The sequence below is a fragment of the Fragaria vesca genome, unplaced genomic scaffold, assembly GCF_000184155.1.
Source record: "Fragaria vesca subsp. vesca unplaced genomic scaffold, FraVesHawaii_1.0 scf0512988, whole genome shotgun sequence".
NCBI lineage: Eukaryota > Viridiplantae > Streptophyta > Magnoliopsida > Rosales > Rosaceae > Fragaria > Fragaria vesca.
In genome coordinates, this window is record NW_004443405.1 from 85,116 (window position 1) to 104,134 (window position 19,019).

General features: G+C 38.2%; 3 protein-coding genes across 4 annotated transcripts; 1 reads left to right on the forward strand and 2 right to left on the reverse strand.

The window, feature by feature from the left end:
* The first annotated feature begins 2,648 nt into the window (after positions 1–2,648).
* On the forward strand, positions 2,649–5,774 carry LOC101304346 (histidine protein methyltransferase 1 homolog). Its single transcript, XM_004309564.1, has 7 exons — positions 2,649–2,869; positions 2,990–3,052; positions 3,776–3,842; positions 4,033–4,133; positions 4,284–4,328; positions 4,682–5,149; positions 5,262–5,774. Exons 1-7 carry the CDS (start codon positions 2,735–2,737, stop codon positions 5,430–5,432), a joined length of 1,050 nt encoding a protein of 349 aa, XP_004309612.1. The 5' UTR covers positions 2,649–2,734; the 3' UTR covers positions 5,433–5,774.
* Positions 5,775–8,042: 2,268 nt separating this feature from the next.
* LOC101304639 (gamma-secretase subunit APH1-like) lies at positions 8,043–10,126 on the reverse strand. Of its 2 annotated transcripts, none has more exons than XM_004309565.1 (6): positions 9,947–10,126; positions 9,720–9,869; positions 9,561–9,646; positions 9,104–9,229; positions 8,785–8,912; positions 8,043–8,568 (listed from the first exon to the last, which is right to left on the reverse strand). In XM_004309565.1, exons 1-6 carry the CDS (start codon positions 10,057–10,059, stop codon positions 8,431–8,433), a joined length of 741 nt encoding a protein of 246 aa, XP_004309613.1. In that variant the 5' UTR covers positions 10,060–10,126; the 3' UTR covers positions 8,043–8,430. The 2 variants fall into 2 exon arrangements, with proteins under 2 accessions (XP_004309613.1, XP_004309614.1); XM_004309566.1 differs by having other exon boundaries at positions 9,104–9,154; positions 9,947–10,107.
* A 2,233-nt stretch (positions 10,127–12,359) lies between these two features.
* Positions 12,360–16,790, reverse strand: LOC101305129 (probable transcription factor PosF21-like). The gene is made up of 5 exons (XM_004309567.1): positions 16,616–16,790; positions 15,288–15,988; positions 14,619–14,751; positions 13,920–14,004; positions 12,360–13,029 (listed from the first exon to the last, which is right to left on the reverse strand). The coding sequence occupies exons 2-5, from the start codon at positions 15,986–15,988 to the stop codon at positions 12,611–12,613; spliced, it is 1,338 nt and encodes a 445-aa protein (XP_004309615.1). The 5' UTR covers positions 16,616–16,790; the 3' UTR covers positions 12,360–12,610.
* Between the last annotated feature and the right edge of the window lie 2,229 nt (positions 16,791–19,019).

A 19,019-nucleotide genomic window follows, 5' to 3' on the forward strand; every position in this document is an offset into this window, starting at 1 on the left:
AGGAAAATTAAAGGAAATAAATTAAGGGACTGATATTCATATTCATGGATGATTCTTACAACAGCGGCCAACTAGTTATATAGTTCAGCAATACAACCTAGTATAAGGTTTTTTTTTTTTTTTCTACCAAAAAAAAAACCTTAAGCGGATAACCCGACGGAGCCCATTTACATAGCATAGCAGCCCATTTGAGTAGACAGCCCCATGGCCCATAGTAAAGTCCTAACATTCCTCCCCCGCCCCCCCTTCTAAAATAAGGCCTTAGACATGTATGGACATGAGACGACAGCAGAAACCAGTCTCCTCTCCAGAATCATCATATAGGCTCCAACCATCTGTGTTTCCAGTTTGAATGGAGAAGTCTGAGGAAGTGGATCAGGCAAGTGCGGAAGTGGATCAATCATCTCTTCTTCCAGAATATATATGAGGAGGAGGGAGGAACTTGTAAGTTGGTGTAGTGACAATTATACATGTACGTATGCAGCATAGAAATACTGCTGTGGAGTCCGGCCATCACAAGCTCTGCAAAGCAAGGAGTTGTAGCCAAACATATCAATGCAATTGCCACAATCTCCCAGGATGACAGAAGCGATAGGAACAGGTAACACGAAAGTCATCAGGCTTGCCATATGAAACACAAGTTCGTAAGGTAGTGGCAAGATCACAAGACAATCTGCTTTAGCTTCAGCTCGAGGCACAAGCAATGTAAACTTGATTTCATTCATGTCTTTGGAACAACCACATGTAGAGATAGACCGCGCAAAAACTTTTTCTATGTACTCATCAATTGAAAAATCATGGTGACAGCAGAAAGTATGGTCCCATTTTTCATAATCAGATCATTTGGCATCATCTGGGAGTGTATAAATGTAGGCAACAAGAGAAGCAGAAGAACCTCAATTGACCGTAAGGGTAGTGAAAAATGTAGTTGAGGAATCCATGCAAGATCTCCAGAGTCAATCGCAATGAAGCCAAATTCGATAAACCATGCATGCATGAACTCAGACGTCATAGATATAACTGCCAGAATTCCAAGGAAATATTGTGCATCTTCTCCCAAAATGTGTACTAAAAGAGGTCGTGGCATGCAATTGGATATCAGACATAGGTGCGTGGTAAAGGAAACGATATCCTCATAAGTGCAGCAAATGGTGAGGAAAAACTCATACTTATGAATATGTCCCACAATGTATTGAAAAAGCTCGTGTATATATTGTAGTCACAGAATAGTACCTTAGACAAGATAACTTTGAATCTCGTTTGAGAAAGGCAACAAGTTCATCAACAATAAGTCGCTGTGGGTGGCAGATAGGAGTAGCTTGGCCAGGGATATGAATCGAAGTATAGCCATATCAGCTAGATAACAGATACCTCCAGTCAGTATTATAGCAGCTTCCACAACCAGATGGTGATGCTTATAAAGGATGCAGGTAAAAATAAAATGCTCCCAGACATAGTATGAATCTGTTGGGTCAATCTCCTTCCAAACGGGAACAGACCATAAATCCATAGTGATAGTAGCAAGGTGACAAGGGTCAAAATATTTCCCCTCACTAGTACCAGTCATTATATAAAGACATGGCTTATGACTTCTACTACTTGAAACTCAATGACAACAACTTGCCGGAAACAGTCTGACAATTTTCATTCATAAATTGCTGAAAATATGTAGAACATGCCAGTTGATGCTTCTGGGGCATGCAGGCCAAGTGGAAAAAAACTATAGTCATATGCATCAGACCATAAGTGAGATATAAAACCATACATCATCATGTGTCTGGCTCTTAAGCAAGAAAACAAGTGACAAATGCTCTGTCTCTAATCCGTACTCAGGAGGTGAACACAGAAAGTTATCATTCAACCATGCATTTACGCAAGTGTCTCTAGTACCTCATCCGCAAGTGACAGCCCATTTTTACAATAACCACAAGGCTGAAAGGAAGAATAGCACCAATTTGGAGCAAAAGAATTTTCATCAATGTCCATGAAGCAGTAATCATTCTCGCATCCAATCGCCTATTAGCCACTTCAGAAATATAAAACAAGTTGAGAATCGTAGCATCCTGGAGATTATAAAGTCGGCTTTCACTATTCAACCCTTCATCAAGCAAAGGATTGGCCTCCCATTTCATTCAGGCCAATTCTCGTTTCCAATTTTAGCGTTAGGAATGAAACTAGCAACACTAGAACCATGGGAATGTCTTGAGTCCCCAAAATTACCCTTTAACATTTATCAAATCATCCCTCAAGTCATGGTCATTATGGGGATTTCAACTGATGCACGGGTCGGGTCTGAAACCGAACCCGTTTCTGCTAATTGTTGACTTTGATCACAAACCCCTATTTCTCTCAAACTCGAAACCTATTGTTCCTATTAGCTAAAAGGTATTCTTCCTTTCATGGGTTTGCTTTTGGATCATATGTATCTGTTGGGTTCGGTTCTGATTTTGATTCTCTGCAAAACCCAGTTTAGATTTCAGTTCTTTCTTCAGTGTCTTACTTAGTAATGTAGTGTTGCGTTTGCTTTGCTTCTCTTCAGTTGGTCGTCTTGGTATAAAATCATTCCTGCTTCTTATGTTTTCATTCCCAACGCAATGGTTGAGCTGATTTTCCAAATTAGGACAAGAAAACAGAACAAGTAATTGGCTGCAACTGGAGATTCGTGAAGGATTTGTGTACTGATTTCGTGTATCGATAATTGCAGGGTGTGTGTTGTTGACCTCAGAAATATATCATGCGTGCACCATCATTACTTTCACAGTGCTTGCCGGGCTTGGTGCCTCATGACAAAGCAACTTCCAGCTTGTCCTCTATTTCTGACAGAGAATCACATCTTTCTTCACCAGCTGTCGAGATTCTCCCTTCCAAGGTATGTTACTCATCTTCAACCATTTTGTGGTCGTAGCATTATCATGTTTGACCCAAGCATTACAGGGAGAGCTAACAAGTTGCTTTTAGTTTCTAAGAATGCTCTCTTGATACAATGCAGTCTGCTCACCCATACAAGCATGCCGGCGAGAATATTGACTTGCAAGGACTCAATGCTTTGAAGGTATGCCCTTATTCTATTATATGTTGGTTGGCCTCTATGTCGTCTTTGCTTGGTATTAAAACCATAGTTATGTCATTACTCTAAGTAAGATAAATTGCAGTCTGAAATTAGGTGTTGATAAAACAAAGATAAAACACAATCAATTATTGGTTTAAAGAAATATATTCCAACACAACTAGCCCAATGTCTATTCCTTCCATGGATCAGTTTATATATGGGCAATGTTTTTATGTGTATCAGGACTCTGATGTGTGAGGTGGGCTCTTAATGTAATGTTGGAATCTGACTTACCTTGCTGTGTTTCATGGCCTATTCTTTAGCCTTTTTTCTTCCTTTATTGCTGAATGTTTAATGTCCCTGCGGTGGTTTACAGAATGGTGTGATGAGAATAAAGAAAGATTGAAGAGTAGTGGACTAGTAATACACAAGAAGAGAGAACTTGGGCAAAAAAGGAAATAAAAAAACCCCCCACTTTAAAACATGCCAACTGACTAAAACAAGACAAACTTACCAACTTAGTGAGCTGCTGCTTTCCGGTCTCTAGGAATAGCTGTGAAAGAGAAATATTTGGGCATATTGGCACTATATATATGTTCATGAATTTTATTGATTATTTTAGCGCAATGGTTGAAGGAGTAGAATATTCAATTCAACTTGTTATCCATTAATCTTACCTTGTATTTTGTTATAAGCTTGATTTACCCATTTCTTCACCTTTTCCAGGGAAGAGTCAGTGTTGCTGATATCATCGGCTCCAATGGTTCAGAAATGATATCTTCAAAACCAGATGGTTGGTACATAATATTCCAATACTTAAAGTGAAAGCTTTGAGTGCAATTTCATTCTCTTTGTTTTGAACTACTGTGTATCCACTTTGGCAGTTTTAATATGATAGGGTTAGTATCCTAGTTTTGCTTCATCTCAAGGATTATCAACTTGCTAGATTTGAGTTTAAGACAGAATATTCATTTACTATGCAGGGTATCTAAAATCTTGGGATAACTCTATTGATCTTGTTAATGTCCTGAACCATGAGATTCGAGATGGTCAACTGAGCTTTAGAGGGAAAAGGGTACTCGAGGTATGTCAATTGAATACAAATTTTATGACACAGAAAATTTGTGATTTCTATAAGCTTTCTCATTCTAGTGCTGTTCTGTTATCAAGCTTCCTTTTGTTATTTGTTTACTGGTTGATTAGTATTTAATCTATACACTTGGGATTCTTTCAGCTGGGGTGCAGCTATGGCCTTCCAGGAATTTTTGCTTGTTTGAAGGTATGCATCAATAATCCCCCAGCCAAGGGTTTGTTTGCAAGTGTGCTCTATCCTTCTTACTTTTTCTTTTTCTTATTTTTTTTCTTTATGTAGCTCCTTCTTTCACCTCTTTTGTTTCTATCCTGAAGTTCAGTAAGCATTTTTATTTTGATGAAATTGGAGGTTTCAATTTTTTTATTGGGGCACTAGGGCTTTTTACTACTTCAGTAGGAGTTTTAATAACTTCCCCAACCAAATAAGAGAAACAAAAAATTTCAATAATATATATCAAATATGAGAAACAAAAAGTTTCAATAATATACATGGTAGAAATCACTTTGGAATGTTCCTCTATCTGACTCATTGATTAATAGGGAGCAGGCACAGTGCACTTTCAAGACCTCAATGCAGAAAGTATAAGATGCACAACCATACCAAATGTCCTTGCCAATCTAGAGCAAGCTCGAGATAGGCAGAGCCGACAGCCCGAGAGCCCCCTGACTCCATCAAGACAAACTGTGACCCAGTCAGTGCACTTTTATGCTGGTGACTGGGAAGAGCTTCCCACTGTCTTGTCTGTTGTGAGAAATGATGGGTTTGAAGTGACTGCAGGAATGAACCTGAGCTTCTCTGAGGAGGATTTTATGGACGGCTGTAGCAGCCAAGATGGAAGCATCTTGGGACAAGAATCTTCCCCGAGACGATCAAGGAAGCTTTCAGGAAGCCGGGCCTGGGAGAGGGCGAGCGAGACCGAACAAGGAGGTGGATATGATATTATCTTGATGACCGAGATCCCATATTCATTAACCTCATTGAAAAAGCTTTACACACTCATAAAAAAGGTCAGTATCTCAGCCGCTTTAATCATTACATCATGCTTCCAATGTTTTCTTTTGGACAAACTTGAATATCTTCATTGGAGAGAAAGTAATTCCTTTTGTTCTAAATGAGCAGTGTTCGAGGCCACCATATGGTGTGGTATACTTGGCCACAAAAAGGAATTATGTCGGCTTTAACGGTGGTGCTCGGCATCTGAAAAGTCTGGTAGATGAAGAGGGGATTTTTGGTGCTCATCTAGTGAAGGAGATGGCGGACAGAGATGTATGGAAATTTTTTGTCAAGTAAACTTAGAATACAGCAGCTCTCAGAACTCAACCAACTGCTTGTGGAAGATGTTGTGTAACGCCATTTCCATCAGTAAGCCTACTTACTGCTGAGGTTAACGATACTGAAGTCAAAAGTTTATATAAAAGTAAATGGGTCTGATCCATTTTTTGTTAGCATTTATTGATTATTATTGTAAATCAATTCAATCTGTGTAAGTTGAACGTTGATCATATTTCTCTTCTAACTCTATTATTGTTCTATTGTAAGGGAACATTATGAATGCCATTATGTAACAGGTGCTTTCCGGTTGAGTATTTAGGGGAATGAATATGAAAGCATTTGCTGTCAGTATGATTATTGAAACTGGAAATTTAGCCTGGCAGTATGAAACTGGAATTTTTAGCCAGGATCTGTGGTATCTACCAAGCTCTTCAGGTGCTGTTACTATCAGTGAGAGTAATGTTCACCCCCCAGGTGACCAGAAATTTTATGGTGTTGATGTTTGAAATTAACTTATTTAAAATAATTGTACATTAAAGGAGAACTGACTAGCAGAATCAATAATCAAGTGTCTGCACTAAAACCCAAGGCATAATCTTTTGATATTGATTATTGGACCATTTTCAATCGTCTCCCTGAATGACTTCCTAATCAGATAAATTGCTTCGACCGCTTTTCATGAGTGAATTGAGCAGGGTTGTATCATTGTATGAACATTTTTATGGCTCCCTAAATTGCCTCACAGTTTAACATTTAGCTGCTTTTGCGACAAATTTATCAAAATACAATTAGGCCTTACCTACTACCAACTCAATTATTCAATGTTAAACTATGCAAGATTGGAGTGCCCAGAAATTCGGATGGTGAATGGATTGAGGGGTTCCCTTCAGATCTTGGATTAGGTGAAGTGCTTGATGCTGAATCTTTGGGATAGTATCTTGGTCCGAAGCTGGCATTAGATTCTTTTTGTCTTTTTTTTTTTTTAAGAAGAGCTCGCATTAGATTCTGCAAATATGGTTAAGCTCATATGAGTAATGCTACACACATTAGAATATTTTACAAAATATGAATCTCAAACGAGATGTTTATAGAGACCATGGCTGGGAGTCTCTCCTGCAACCTTTCTCTATGAAAATAGAAATTGAAGGGAAGGTTTGGATGGGAGTAATGCTACACACATCAAAATATTTTACAAAATATGAATCCTAAATGACGTGGCAGAAGCCAACTCACCTCTTGTTTATCAAAATTAGTGACATGGATTTTGACAATTTTAAAGGAATAATTTCTTGAACTATTTTATTTGTAAAACAATCAAATAAAGGAAAGAGAAGAACCATAACTATATATTTCCAAAAAAAAAAAAAACTCTTTATTCCCATTCAAAGCCTTCTTCCACCATCCAAACCTCCCCTTCAATTTCTATTTTCGTAGAGAGATTCACAGGCATGGTCTCTATAAACATCTCAAATTTTAATTCTAATGCTTTTGAAAAATCATGTCATTATGTTGTTGCATTCCTATTACTCTTTACGGGTTTTTTTAGTACTCTTTATGGGTTGCTCTATGTTTATATATATTACCTTCATATTGATTTGAGATCAATCTACCATGGGTTTTCTTTTTTGGGTACCATGGGCTGGTTTCTTATCTCATGAATTGTAGGTACAATCTAATTGGGATTGTCACTGTTTTTTCCTATTATGTATGTATGAACAAGGTCCAAAGGGTTTTAAGAAGTGAAGAACTCCAACTCCAATTAATACTGACGTCAATTAATCATGAAACGAGAGTTACTCACGTCAATTAATACTTTTATAATTAGAATATGAAAACGTGAGCAACACCAAAAGTGAAAACTGTGTTGTCTAATTGGAGTTTTACCCAAGAGAAGAAAACTCCTTTTAAAAATTTGTAATGACATAAAAATAATAGAATTCCTTCCAATATTGAAATCCTTGTAGGAAATGATATAGCAATGCCGCGTCATTTGTGATATAGATTTAGTATAAATTTTTGTGCTCTCAAGCATTTTCCAGCTCATATTAGGGCTTTCTTCCCTTCACTCCCTTGGTTAATTGGTTTCTTGCTGCAAAAGCTAGTTTATTCTCTTGTTTTTCTGTTTTTGTTTACAGGCCTCTTTAGGCCTCGATGTAACCAAAAAGAAACCATAGAATGTCCCTGAATTAATCTCCCTCTCCTAGTACTGTTGGGTCCAGCTTGAAATGCCCCATCTATGTTGCTCCTTAAGAAACCCTTAATAGTTAATAGGCATCAATCGCTTCATACAACTGAAGGCTTACAGCCTTAAAGCTAGGGCATGAACAGTCTCGTACTTCAAAAACAAATAGAGATTGTTATATATCTACTCAGAAAGGAAAATCTTCCCGTAAAATGGTAAGGTCATGAATAACCTTGTACGGTTCTTCCATAGAGCCTATATGTTATAAAAACTTCAACCTCTTCATTCGCCAACATAGCCGCATGCTGAAGCTCTCACTCTTTGAAAATAAAAATGGGAGAGAAAGTCACTGTTATCACGGCAGCAAGCTATCAATTTCTTAATGTATGAAGGCCTGTAAACGGTTTCCTAAAGTGCAACATAGATGAAGAAATTCAGCTTTGTGTGAGGCTTTGAAATGGCTATTCCCATAGCATAGAGTGCAAAGTGAGCATACAGAGCAACTACATTGACAAAGAAGAAAAGCTACGAACATGGTCCTATTAATTTCAGTCTTACTCTTCTGTTGCGGCTAGGGCAATGAACCAAATGTAAAAACCTCTACAGAAATCTAAAATAAGATACTGAAGTCTGTTATTTGAAATAATCACTAATCCCTAAATATCAGAACACACATACTTGTTCTTTGCTGGAAATGTCGAATGCAGGCGCCCTTAAAGCTGACAAAACATTTCTTCAGGCAGCAGTAGTTGACCTTCCATCTTTAGGATTAACCGATATGGGCAAGGGAACACACATCTGTAGTCAGAAACGAGGAAATAGACATTCTGGAATCTACATGGGTGGCCTGTGTCTGTTCTCTGTTAACCTTCTCCACACCATCTTCCCACAATGCAATAAGGTGAACACAGCAATGAAGTAGAGGAGAGGAATACCGATAATACATCCCCCAGATGCAAAATTAACTAGTGTCTGAAAAATAGAGGCAAAGGGTCAAGGAGATGAATTGTAGCATGATTTCTGAACAGTACTCCAAATATAATAAAAAGTAGAAACTATTGTGAATCATTTTTAGTTATTATGCATCAGTACAGGGCATTCTTCCTGACAATCACAGTCGGTATATAAATCTTAACATATTTAAACACCAACAGTCTTACTTAAGTATGTGTGGTTAGTGACACTTACCACCATCCCTGCAACAAGATGAACTAAAGGTACAACAATCTGGTCCACTTTGCTGCCTTCTGCATATCCATTAAATGCAATGACCATTGAAAATGTGTGAATTGTAACAAATGCAAGTGCAATGATAGCTGCAAAATACAAAGAATAAAAATGTCAGAAAGATACAGAGACAGAATATCCGAACTTTTCTAAACCACCAAATCACTAGTTGTATATGTATCAGAAAATTTGATTTCAGTTTTCCTAAGAGCATGTAACATATACTGAATTAATTCAGCGTTGAATGGAAGTGTGGAAGCAAGTATAAGGCTTTACTCACCAGAAATAAGAAAAAAAGGTATCTTTGAGCACCTATCCACAAAAAAAGTTCCTGGACCAAAAGCTGGCGTTAAGAGACTCACACAAAAGAACACAGCATGTGCCACGCCGTGACCCAAACCACCAGCTGCGTTGAAAAGATATCAGCTACAGCATCAGTGATTAAAATGGTTGTGTTTGAAGATATGGTGAGAGGAAACTATAGCACATGTGGATACTTATCACAAGATAAATTGGAAGGTTCAAAACTTGACTATATTTAAAAATAAAATGATATTCACACACATCCAAATATATATGTATATGGTAAAGTATCATCAGGGATAAGACTAATAAAAGCATGCAATTGATAGCCCAATGCGGCATTCTATGAAGCGACTGCAGGCAGACAAAGCTAATCTTTCAACAAGAGGTTCTTAGTACCTCTCTCTGAACCAACAGACATGCATAAACCTTACCCAGAGCAATTTGCATCTTATCAGTCAGAAAGAGGCGTGGCTTAGATACTCTATCAGCAAATGCATCCAACGTATCTTCCAACTTCCTATATAAGCAAGACAATTAATGATTCAATTTCATCCAAATGAACAAATCTCATATGCAACAAAGTAACTTACTTATAGACCTTCCAGAAGAGAATGCGAAGGGCTTCTTGAAAAAGGACGGAGGTGAAGATGAGAAGAGCATAGGGCCACCACGAGTTGAGGGGCAGAAATGCCCTCCAGAAACCGGACAGCATGATCAGACTCACCAGCCACAGCAGTGTACTGAGAGAGAAATGAATTCAAACAAAGTTGAAATGGGAAACCCTAGAATTGAATTGAATTGCGAATTGAAGAGAGACCTGGAAAGGAGGGTGAGGACCAAAAAGGGCTTTCGGGAGATGACGGAGATGAAGAGGGAGAGCGAAGGGCCCAGTGCTATCAAGGCGTACCCGATCCCTGCCGCTATCGTCATTCCGCCGCCTGTCTCACTTGTTCTTTTTCTGGTTACAACTTACAAATCAAATCAAATTTGAATGTTTGTTTTCTTTTATTAGTTTCATCTGTCATACTATACTTGTAAGAGCGAGCAAGTTCACCCGTTGGGTTAGAATACAGTGACCTGGGTCACTCTAGGTCATTGTGACTGGATAACAGTTTCCACCCGTTTAAAATGTGAGATTGCTACCACGTGGCATTGACCGTTTATTGAATTTTAAATTATATTTTTAAATGCAATTAATCGTTTTCTGTATAAATAAATAGTAATTTATATATACTATATGACATATTAAAATTAATGTTTTTATTTCATGACATTTAAGTAACAAGTCAAGTTTAAAAAATACTTTTATTTGATAGTCTAATAAAAAACACAGTCTAAATTAACTAAGCATATGTAAAATTAGTTATAAATTCACACGGTATAAATTTATTTATTTTTACATATTTTTTCTATAAAATTATAAATCAAAAAAAGAAAAAACCTTATTACAAAAAAAAAAAAAACCTAGAAACTTTATTCTTCTCTGGCCTGCCGTATTTCTTCTCTGGGCACCCACAGAGGGAGAAGATGGCGACCACCCACAGACGGCGACCACCCACCCACCTTCGCACGCTACCGCTCCGTACAGCAGCTAGCAGCGCAACTCCAGCCTCCTCCGTACGCTGCCGCTCCAGCCTCCTCCGCACGCTGCCGCTCCGCACATCGTCGTCACAGTCTCCCTGTCGTCATCACACGCGCGTCTTCCTTCGCTGCAGTTCGTCCGTGCGCGAAACGCAGCTTCCAGGCGCGTCGCTCGGTGGAGGCTTCATTGCTGACGCAAGCCACGAGCGTGGGCTGGGCTGACGTGGATCAATCTCGCCTGGGTCAGTCTTCTCCTCTCACTGGGTTGGATATCTCCCCAGCAAACTCACCCGGGCTAGAAAATGAGTTATCTCATTTTATGGGTGGAAGCAAAATTTTTTGGGCTGTGTTGCTTTGCCCATGTGGATCCAACCTGGGTTGGATTTTTTGCTCACCGGTGGACATGCTCTAAACTCTCCGATCTTTCTAGGGTTCAACGTTTGTTAGTCATTCATACTTTTTACTGTATTAACAAATCTCGAAACTGCCTTCATTCTCTTGGCTTTCTAGTTTGACCCAAAAAAGGCTCGACAACGCGCCTTCATTCTAAAAGGTTTGTCAAGCATAGTTTTTACCAACTTGTGTAATAGATAGATGAATGCATTTCTTCTTCTTGGCCGTGTCGCCCCAAAGAAAGATGTTGGTGAATGCCATCACACACAGAGAGGCATGATTCGAACCACCACACCACACGGTACATCAGTTAGTGTTTGCTTTGTGCCGTTGTTGTCGAGCAGCGATTTTAAGAGGACTCTTGGTAACTATTTAGACCTTTGGCTACCGAGTTGTTCTCCCAAACGATGTCAAATGTTTTCATCCTCATTACTGTGTAGTGATGGAATAAGCACAAAGATAAATGATGATCACCACATCGTTCCGCTTGGGGAATTTCACTCTAAAAATGAAGATGAATGTAAAGAAAGGTAGGAGATGGATTCTGAATCCAACTCGTAAGACAGTCCCACCTTGAAACGAGATGTGCCGCATGCTGCTTCGAGACCAGTTAATTGAAGAAAAATGAATGGTAATAACCTTAATCTGATGTTACCAAGAAACCACTGCTTTAGGAGATTTTAAAGCAGATACACGAGAAAAGCAATCAATTTCTAGTAAGAAAGAGTCTAAAGATAGAGATTTTGCCAACTTGAGTCCAAGAAGAATAGCCTGAGCTTCTGCCTGCTTCAACAGAAATTGCTTGTTCAACAAACACCATACCATACCAGATGAGTCACAAAGTACAGCAGCTATGTGTGATTGCTTATGCACAAATCATGGGATTTTATCCTTTCCACACCAAAATCACATTTGTTCCATTAACACTACCCTTGCGTTTGTTTATGTGTGCGCGTGAGAATGTGTGTGGGTTGGGGTGGGGGGATGGGATGGGTGACTCTGATAATAAGTTGATTGTAACTTGTACGTTTCTACTCCATTACAACAATTTTTCCCAAGCTAGGAAGGATTGGGGAATGTAATCACACTTGTCTCTCAATTTGAATATACAAAAGAGGGTAAGGATAACCTGAAAACAATCCTGGACAATCTAAATTTATCATCACCAAGAATAGAACAGTTTGTGTCCTAAGCTATGAAGGACAAATTGACTGGCGAAATATACTGAATCCTAATTTTAAGAAAAGAAGGTTTTTTTTTTTCGACAATATTAAGAAAAGAAGGTTGGGGCATGGATAGATAACCTAGAAACAAACCTGCATAATCTAAATTCATCATCGCCAAGAACAAAACGATAGGGTCCAGCACTAAAACTATACTGTATGAAATATATAACCCATAATCTAACCGAGAAGAAGTTTTCTGTAGAAGACAAATAAACCAGAAATTGAAACAAGAGAGGAGACAGAACTGACCCCACTACTTCTGACCAGCAGGAAAATTTCTCTCAACAATCCTTCGCTACTGCTTGGTTGACCTCTGGTGCATTATCTTTTTGGCTTGGAGAATGCATGGTTGCTCCTATTTGCATGTCACCACTTAGTTCTTGTTGCTGTTGTTGTTGCTGCTGCTGTTGATGGTGTAGTTGCTGCTGTTGCTGCTGCATGTGTTGTTGCTGAAGTTGATGCAGTTGATGTTGCTGAAACTGATGTTGCTGCTTCTGAGAATGTATCTGGAGCTGTTGAAACTGCTGTGCAGTCAGAAGAGTGTGCATAGCTTGATTGTTTGGATAAAACTGCTGACCAGGAGCAGGAGCAGCACCAGCACCAAAAGAAGCGAAGTTCATCATAGGTCCACCATTTGGCATAGCTTGGCCAGTCAGAACTTTCAGATGCTGAATTTCCTCTTTCAGCGCGTCATTAAGTGCTGTTAGAAAAACCAGACACGACATTTTCTGATAAGTTATTATCTCATCCACACAAAGACAAGGACAAAGGAACAAACTAGAATTTAAGTTAAAAGAAAACCTAGATAACAGCGTGACTCCAAAACTTGACAAGCTACACTCTTTTTGTTTCCTAAGAAACTAGACTTCAAGATTTAATGCTACTGGCTTAAGTCACATCTAGCTCATCTATTATTTCAATGATATGCCATCCACTAATAAGATGTCTACAAGAATATTTTATAGAGCCAAAATTTAAAACATTATAGTCGTATAGGATACAGGAGACTACATACCATATAGAGTGTACTCTACATATCATTATAGAGTACATCATGATAATACAGCCAAAATTAATGAACATATCATATACTGGAGACTACAATAGCATGCCATGTATTGGACACTAAAATAGGATACAGGCACCAACCCCATTGTTCAGCATACCTAACCACATACAGGCACCAAACCCATAATTAAGTGTCAAAATGAAAGAGAATAAAATATGACAAAGTCAAACATCAATTTCATAAATATGGGAGACCGAGTGCGCAGGAAGCATTTATATCAACAATGAAGAGATATGTATACACTATACACATAATGCAAATAAATGGGGTTCTGGGTAAATTTTGAACGAAAAATCTGCTTGCTTGATATTGTAAAATAATAGTTTAAGCACCCCCACATGCCCACTTCTAATTTTAAATCTTTTTGTTTTTTCCAATGTTTTATGTTTCATTCGCGTTTTCATAGCCATAGACCATTCATAAAACTAAGGGTCTATAATTTCTAATATTCAAAATAGTATAACAGAATTCGGCAAAAGAGAGCTAAAGAACTGATCGAAAATAAACATGAAATTCCTCACCATCTTGTAAGTGAACCTGTTGCTCCATCGTTTGCAAGCGCAATTTCAGTTCACTGTTTTCATTGGTCAGACCATTTGTATCTCTCTGCTCATTAGAAATCAACAAGAGAAACAGTCACTCGTTGTCCTCATTATATGTAAGCTACTTATATTACAGTATATAAACTACGGTTAATGCAAAATTCTTGGATTGATCTTTTTGTGATAGGAGGTATTTTCTTGTGACTGAAGATCAAGAGGGATAAGAGCTCAATTATAAAGATACGTGTACCCCAAAGCAAATGAGGAGCAGGCAATGGTTTTGGGTTCTAAGGAGGGTGATTGACCTATGAAGCGGTGGAAATTCGCAAGAGTGGGAAAAAGTCCATTGGGTGGAACATAGTAAGGGATGAAGATGTGGAGCTTCTGTGGGATAAATTCCATTTCGGTAGAATAGAGTAAGGGTATGAAGAGGTAAATCTTTTGTGGATAAAGTCCATGTTCAGGCTTCCTAGGCATGAGTACCATCTGAGTTGAAAGATTATTTTTGTCATGTAATCTATTATCAGAATGCCCATACTGCTTGTCTCTAGCTTTTATGGGGAACTTCTTGTGTTATAAAGTGCTTATTTTTATCTAGTGAACAATTCTCTCCTATCAGGGAAAAAAGCGACCAGGAGGTAATCATCTAGACATCAGAGTTAAGCTAAAGGAAAGCACCTGCAGGAGAGTTAATTGAGCAGACAACGACGTTGCTTCTGTTTGCAAGGTCTGAACTTTCTGTTCAAGCTCTGCAATGTACCGCATCTTCCTTTCCTTTGATCTTGCAGCTGACTGCCTATTTGCCCAGATCCTATGCATGGAAAAACATGTATAAATAAATAAATCATGATAACAAATTGAGACAACAGAAACAAGGCACTATTATATAATCTTATTACATTTCAACAGAGTTGATTAAAAGAGAGGGAAACCTGTCCAGGCATAAATAGAGATACTAAAGAAAACTAGAAATTGAAGCATACCTGAAACATAAGACTATATGGTATTTTATTTCAATGAAAACAAATACATACTGAAAAAATTCCATGAAATTTAACTAAAATCATAAATTTTCAAAGGTATGACCCTTACATACACTGATACAAGACACTACTGCTAGCAATAATCGAACTACAGATTGTGGTAACAACAATTCAGGATAGACTTTTTTTTTAGGATAGACTTGGTTCGCGTGTTAAACTTAAAGAACAGAATGAGAAATACTCAGTCAAATGATAGTATAAAATGCAGAACTTAATATCAACTCAAAAATAATACAAATCCATTAACTCCTCCTTCAAATATCGGTGTATATGCACATATCTATGAGTGATCAAAAAATAATACCTCTTTGCACGTTTTGGATCGACTAGAGCAAGTTCCGCGAGCTTGGTAGCTGACAAAGCTTTCTTGGAATCAACTGCAGACATCTCTTCTGAACTCGCCACCAGCATCTCCGGTTTGATAGTTGTTGATCCATCCATTGATTGGCTATGTTGGTGCCGAACTCTGGGTCTCTCATGAGTACAGATGCTGATATTGTCTGTAGTGAGCGCTCTTGTTGCTGGTGCAAATGCTGGAGCAGCTTGTGGAGCAGAAGCTGATGGTTCACCCACTTGAAAGGATGATGATGTAGCAGATGAAGAATTGAATTTGTCCATATCAAGGTACATAGACAACAAGTCTTCCTCTGTCTCATCTGAAAATGAAGGACCATCGGCACCACCCACAACACCAAGGTCACTATCAAAGCTAATATCATCCGGAAGGGTCACGATTTCCGAATGGGCACGTCTATGACCCAATTTCCTTGGTGGGTAATCTGGCATTCGGCTAATATCATGACTAAAGTGATTAGATTCACTGGACATTCCGTGACCAAAATGACCTGGCTCTGCAGTAGCACCAGAGGCCAATGGTGGAAATGACGACGATGAAGAGGGTTCAGATTTCGCATTGTAAGTAGTTCCAGTAGGCAAAAGACTAGAGTACCTCCCTGAGGGCGGTGGTAAACCTCCACCATGCGCAGGAGACTTGTCCTTATCCATCTAGAATAATCACAAACATTAAGATGTTACAACAAACCCTGGAAATGAACTCAAAATAACTAGACAATAATTTCATTTACCCATGAAGTACTTTCAACAAAACCCTGCAACCCCAAACAGCATGTTACACCTTGCCAGACACATTTCACCAAATTTGATAGGAAGAATGCTTTAATTTTTAATTTTTATGGAATAGAACAAAAGACAGATTATGTTTCGGTTTTAGACAAATAATCAATCACCAGTCAGGAAGTCGAGACTAGATATGGATACAAGCTTTATCACATTAACAATTGAATAGTATACCACGATGATAAATTTCATCGATCATATTATACAATATGATATAAATTTCCATATGACAATGCAAGAATTCATCTCTCCAACATGAAAGCCGACCCAAGGAATCAAAATTCTGGAAATCAAATTTTAAAAGCTTGTTTAAATGTGACACACCAAACCAATCAAAACTAAATAAAGACACAAATAAATTCGACCAATTCATGACGCAAAATTTAAATTCAACTTTGTTCATAAGAGTGAAAAATGACAAGTAAACTTCAGCATCTTCGTCCTATATATTAAATCAAACCAAATCGTGATATATATATGAAGATAACGACTTACAGCTCAGATGAGTGAGCTCGGATAATCGGCGATGAAAGCGCGGATCTGTGATTGGGGGCTGGTTATGGCGGACTAGGGTTTGGGAGATCTCCGGAGCGACGAAGAAGGTGAACGGATCTGAGTTTGGGCCGCCGGCGGTGGTGGTGCGGCAATCGAACCTCCGTCTGGTTCAGCTGGAAGGTTTCGTTTCCACTCTAAATGTGCCAATTTATACTAACGACGTTACACTTCTGTTAGTAATAAGCCACGTGTGAATAACCGATTTGGGACAGGATTCGGACAAGTCAACTTTTTGCTTGTTCGATGCCTGAAATTAACTTCCTTTTTTTTTTTTTTTGTTACGTAAAGGACCTCAGCGGCCCAAATAGAAAAGAAAAAACAACCAACAGCTAGACATTACAGCAAAAGTCTCCTTCTAGCTAGCTCTCAAGCTCTGGTGACACCCGCAAGATCGTCAAGAACAGCCTGGGCAGCATGAACATGACCATCAGAGAGAGAAATAAGACCAAGATCATGGTTAATGTTATTATTTGCCAAGACATCAGCAACTATGTTGCATTCCCGGAAAATATGTTTCAGCTTCACATCTTGCAGATTAGCCATCATCATCAGATTAGCCATCATCACAGCACAGCCATTTAGAAGGGAACCAAGGGTATGAACGCTGTTATCAACCTTCTGCATAAGCTGAACAAGAACAGCAGAGTCATACTCTATTTCCAGGTTCATAACTGAGTGTTTGGAAACCATTTTCAGACCCTAAAACAGCCCCCTAGCTTCAACATCAAGAATCTCACCAATTCCAAGGTTAACTTGGAAACCCTCCACCCAACTACCTAATGATCTCTAATGACACCACCAGCCCCAATTTTCCCAAAGCTGGAAGATCTAGTACCATCAATGTTCAACTTGAAATAGCCTGCAGGAGGTTTGCACCAAGAAAACATGGTATAGCTAAACATAGAGTTCAACTTAGCCTTGGCATGAGCACTGTTCCATTCTTCAACATAACTCCAAATAATTTTATCAGGCAAGGCAGGGAAAATGAAAGCAGGATCAAAAATCACCTTATTTCTCCACTTCCATATGAACCAACAAACAAAAACAAACTGATCACACCATTTGATGTTGATATGACAATGAAATTGAGCAATAATCCAACTGTTCCAATCTAGAGAGAAGAAATTAGAGATAGAACCTGGAATTAGAATGGACCTCCATATAGCTTTAGAACGAGAACAATCCCTGAACAGATGCAAGAGAGTTTCATCACCATGATTACAAATAGGACAAGTGGCACATCCAGTAAAACCTCTTCTAACTCGATGCTCATTAGTAAGAATTTTCTTATGGAGGACTGTCTACATAAAAGTTCTTAGGAGGACAATTTAACTTCCAGACATACTTCCAAACATGATTAAGGTTTGTAGAGAAATCAAATGAGGAGTTATAGGCAGATTTGACAGAAAACCTCCCATTAGCAGAGGCATTGCAGATCATCTTGTCATCACCAACAACATCAAAACCAGAGGGAACATTGATAACTTACAGCACAACAGAATCAGGCAAATAAGATTGAAGAAGGGGAATATTCCACCCAGAGTCACACCAAAAATCCTTAACAGTGTGTTTAGATGCAGGTGAATTCCTATAAATTTAATCAAAAATAAGGATTTCCCAATTTTTTAAGATTGTTTCCCCCGTTTGGATTCTTATCTCGTGGAATTAGCAATTTCCACATGAAAATAATCGTGGAATTTAGGAGCTTAAATTCCCGACTTGAATTACTCACAAAATAGGTGTCATTTGTCAATTTTTTTAACTGAGGTTAGTATAAGTACAAATTTTTGTCATTTTAAAACTCTACATCATGAAATCCAAACAACGAAATTCTCAATTAATAGAATTGCAATTCTTATGATTTTGAAATTTCTATAAAAATTGAAATTACTTTATCCAAACACAACGTAATAGTCGCAGTAAGATCAATAGTCACACCAGGCAAAGAAAAATGAAATAAGGCTTTATCCATTACCCAAAAATCACACCAGAATTATATTTTCGAACCATCACCAACTCTCTATTTGAGATTCTTCTTCAACAAGTTAGCACCATGCATGATACTTCTCCAAGTGTAGGAACAATCTAGGGAAGAGTAAAATTAGGATCGTAATTAACTTCCCCTTTTTGTCTTGATGTATTAATTGCCTCTTACCAAAAATTAATTTTTAAAAAAAAAAATTCATCGACTCCCGCTTAATTCGATCAAACCTTGTGTGTACTACAAATTATTTTGCGAGAACTAGAAAACATAAAATGAGTGAAATAAGAAGTAAAGTGTGTATGGAGTTTTTTTTTTTTTTTTGTAAGGGTGTTTGGAGTTCTTATCATGACCAAGATTGTC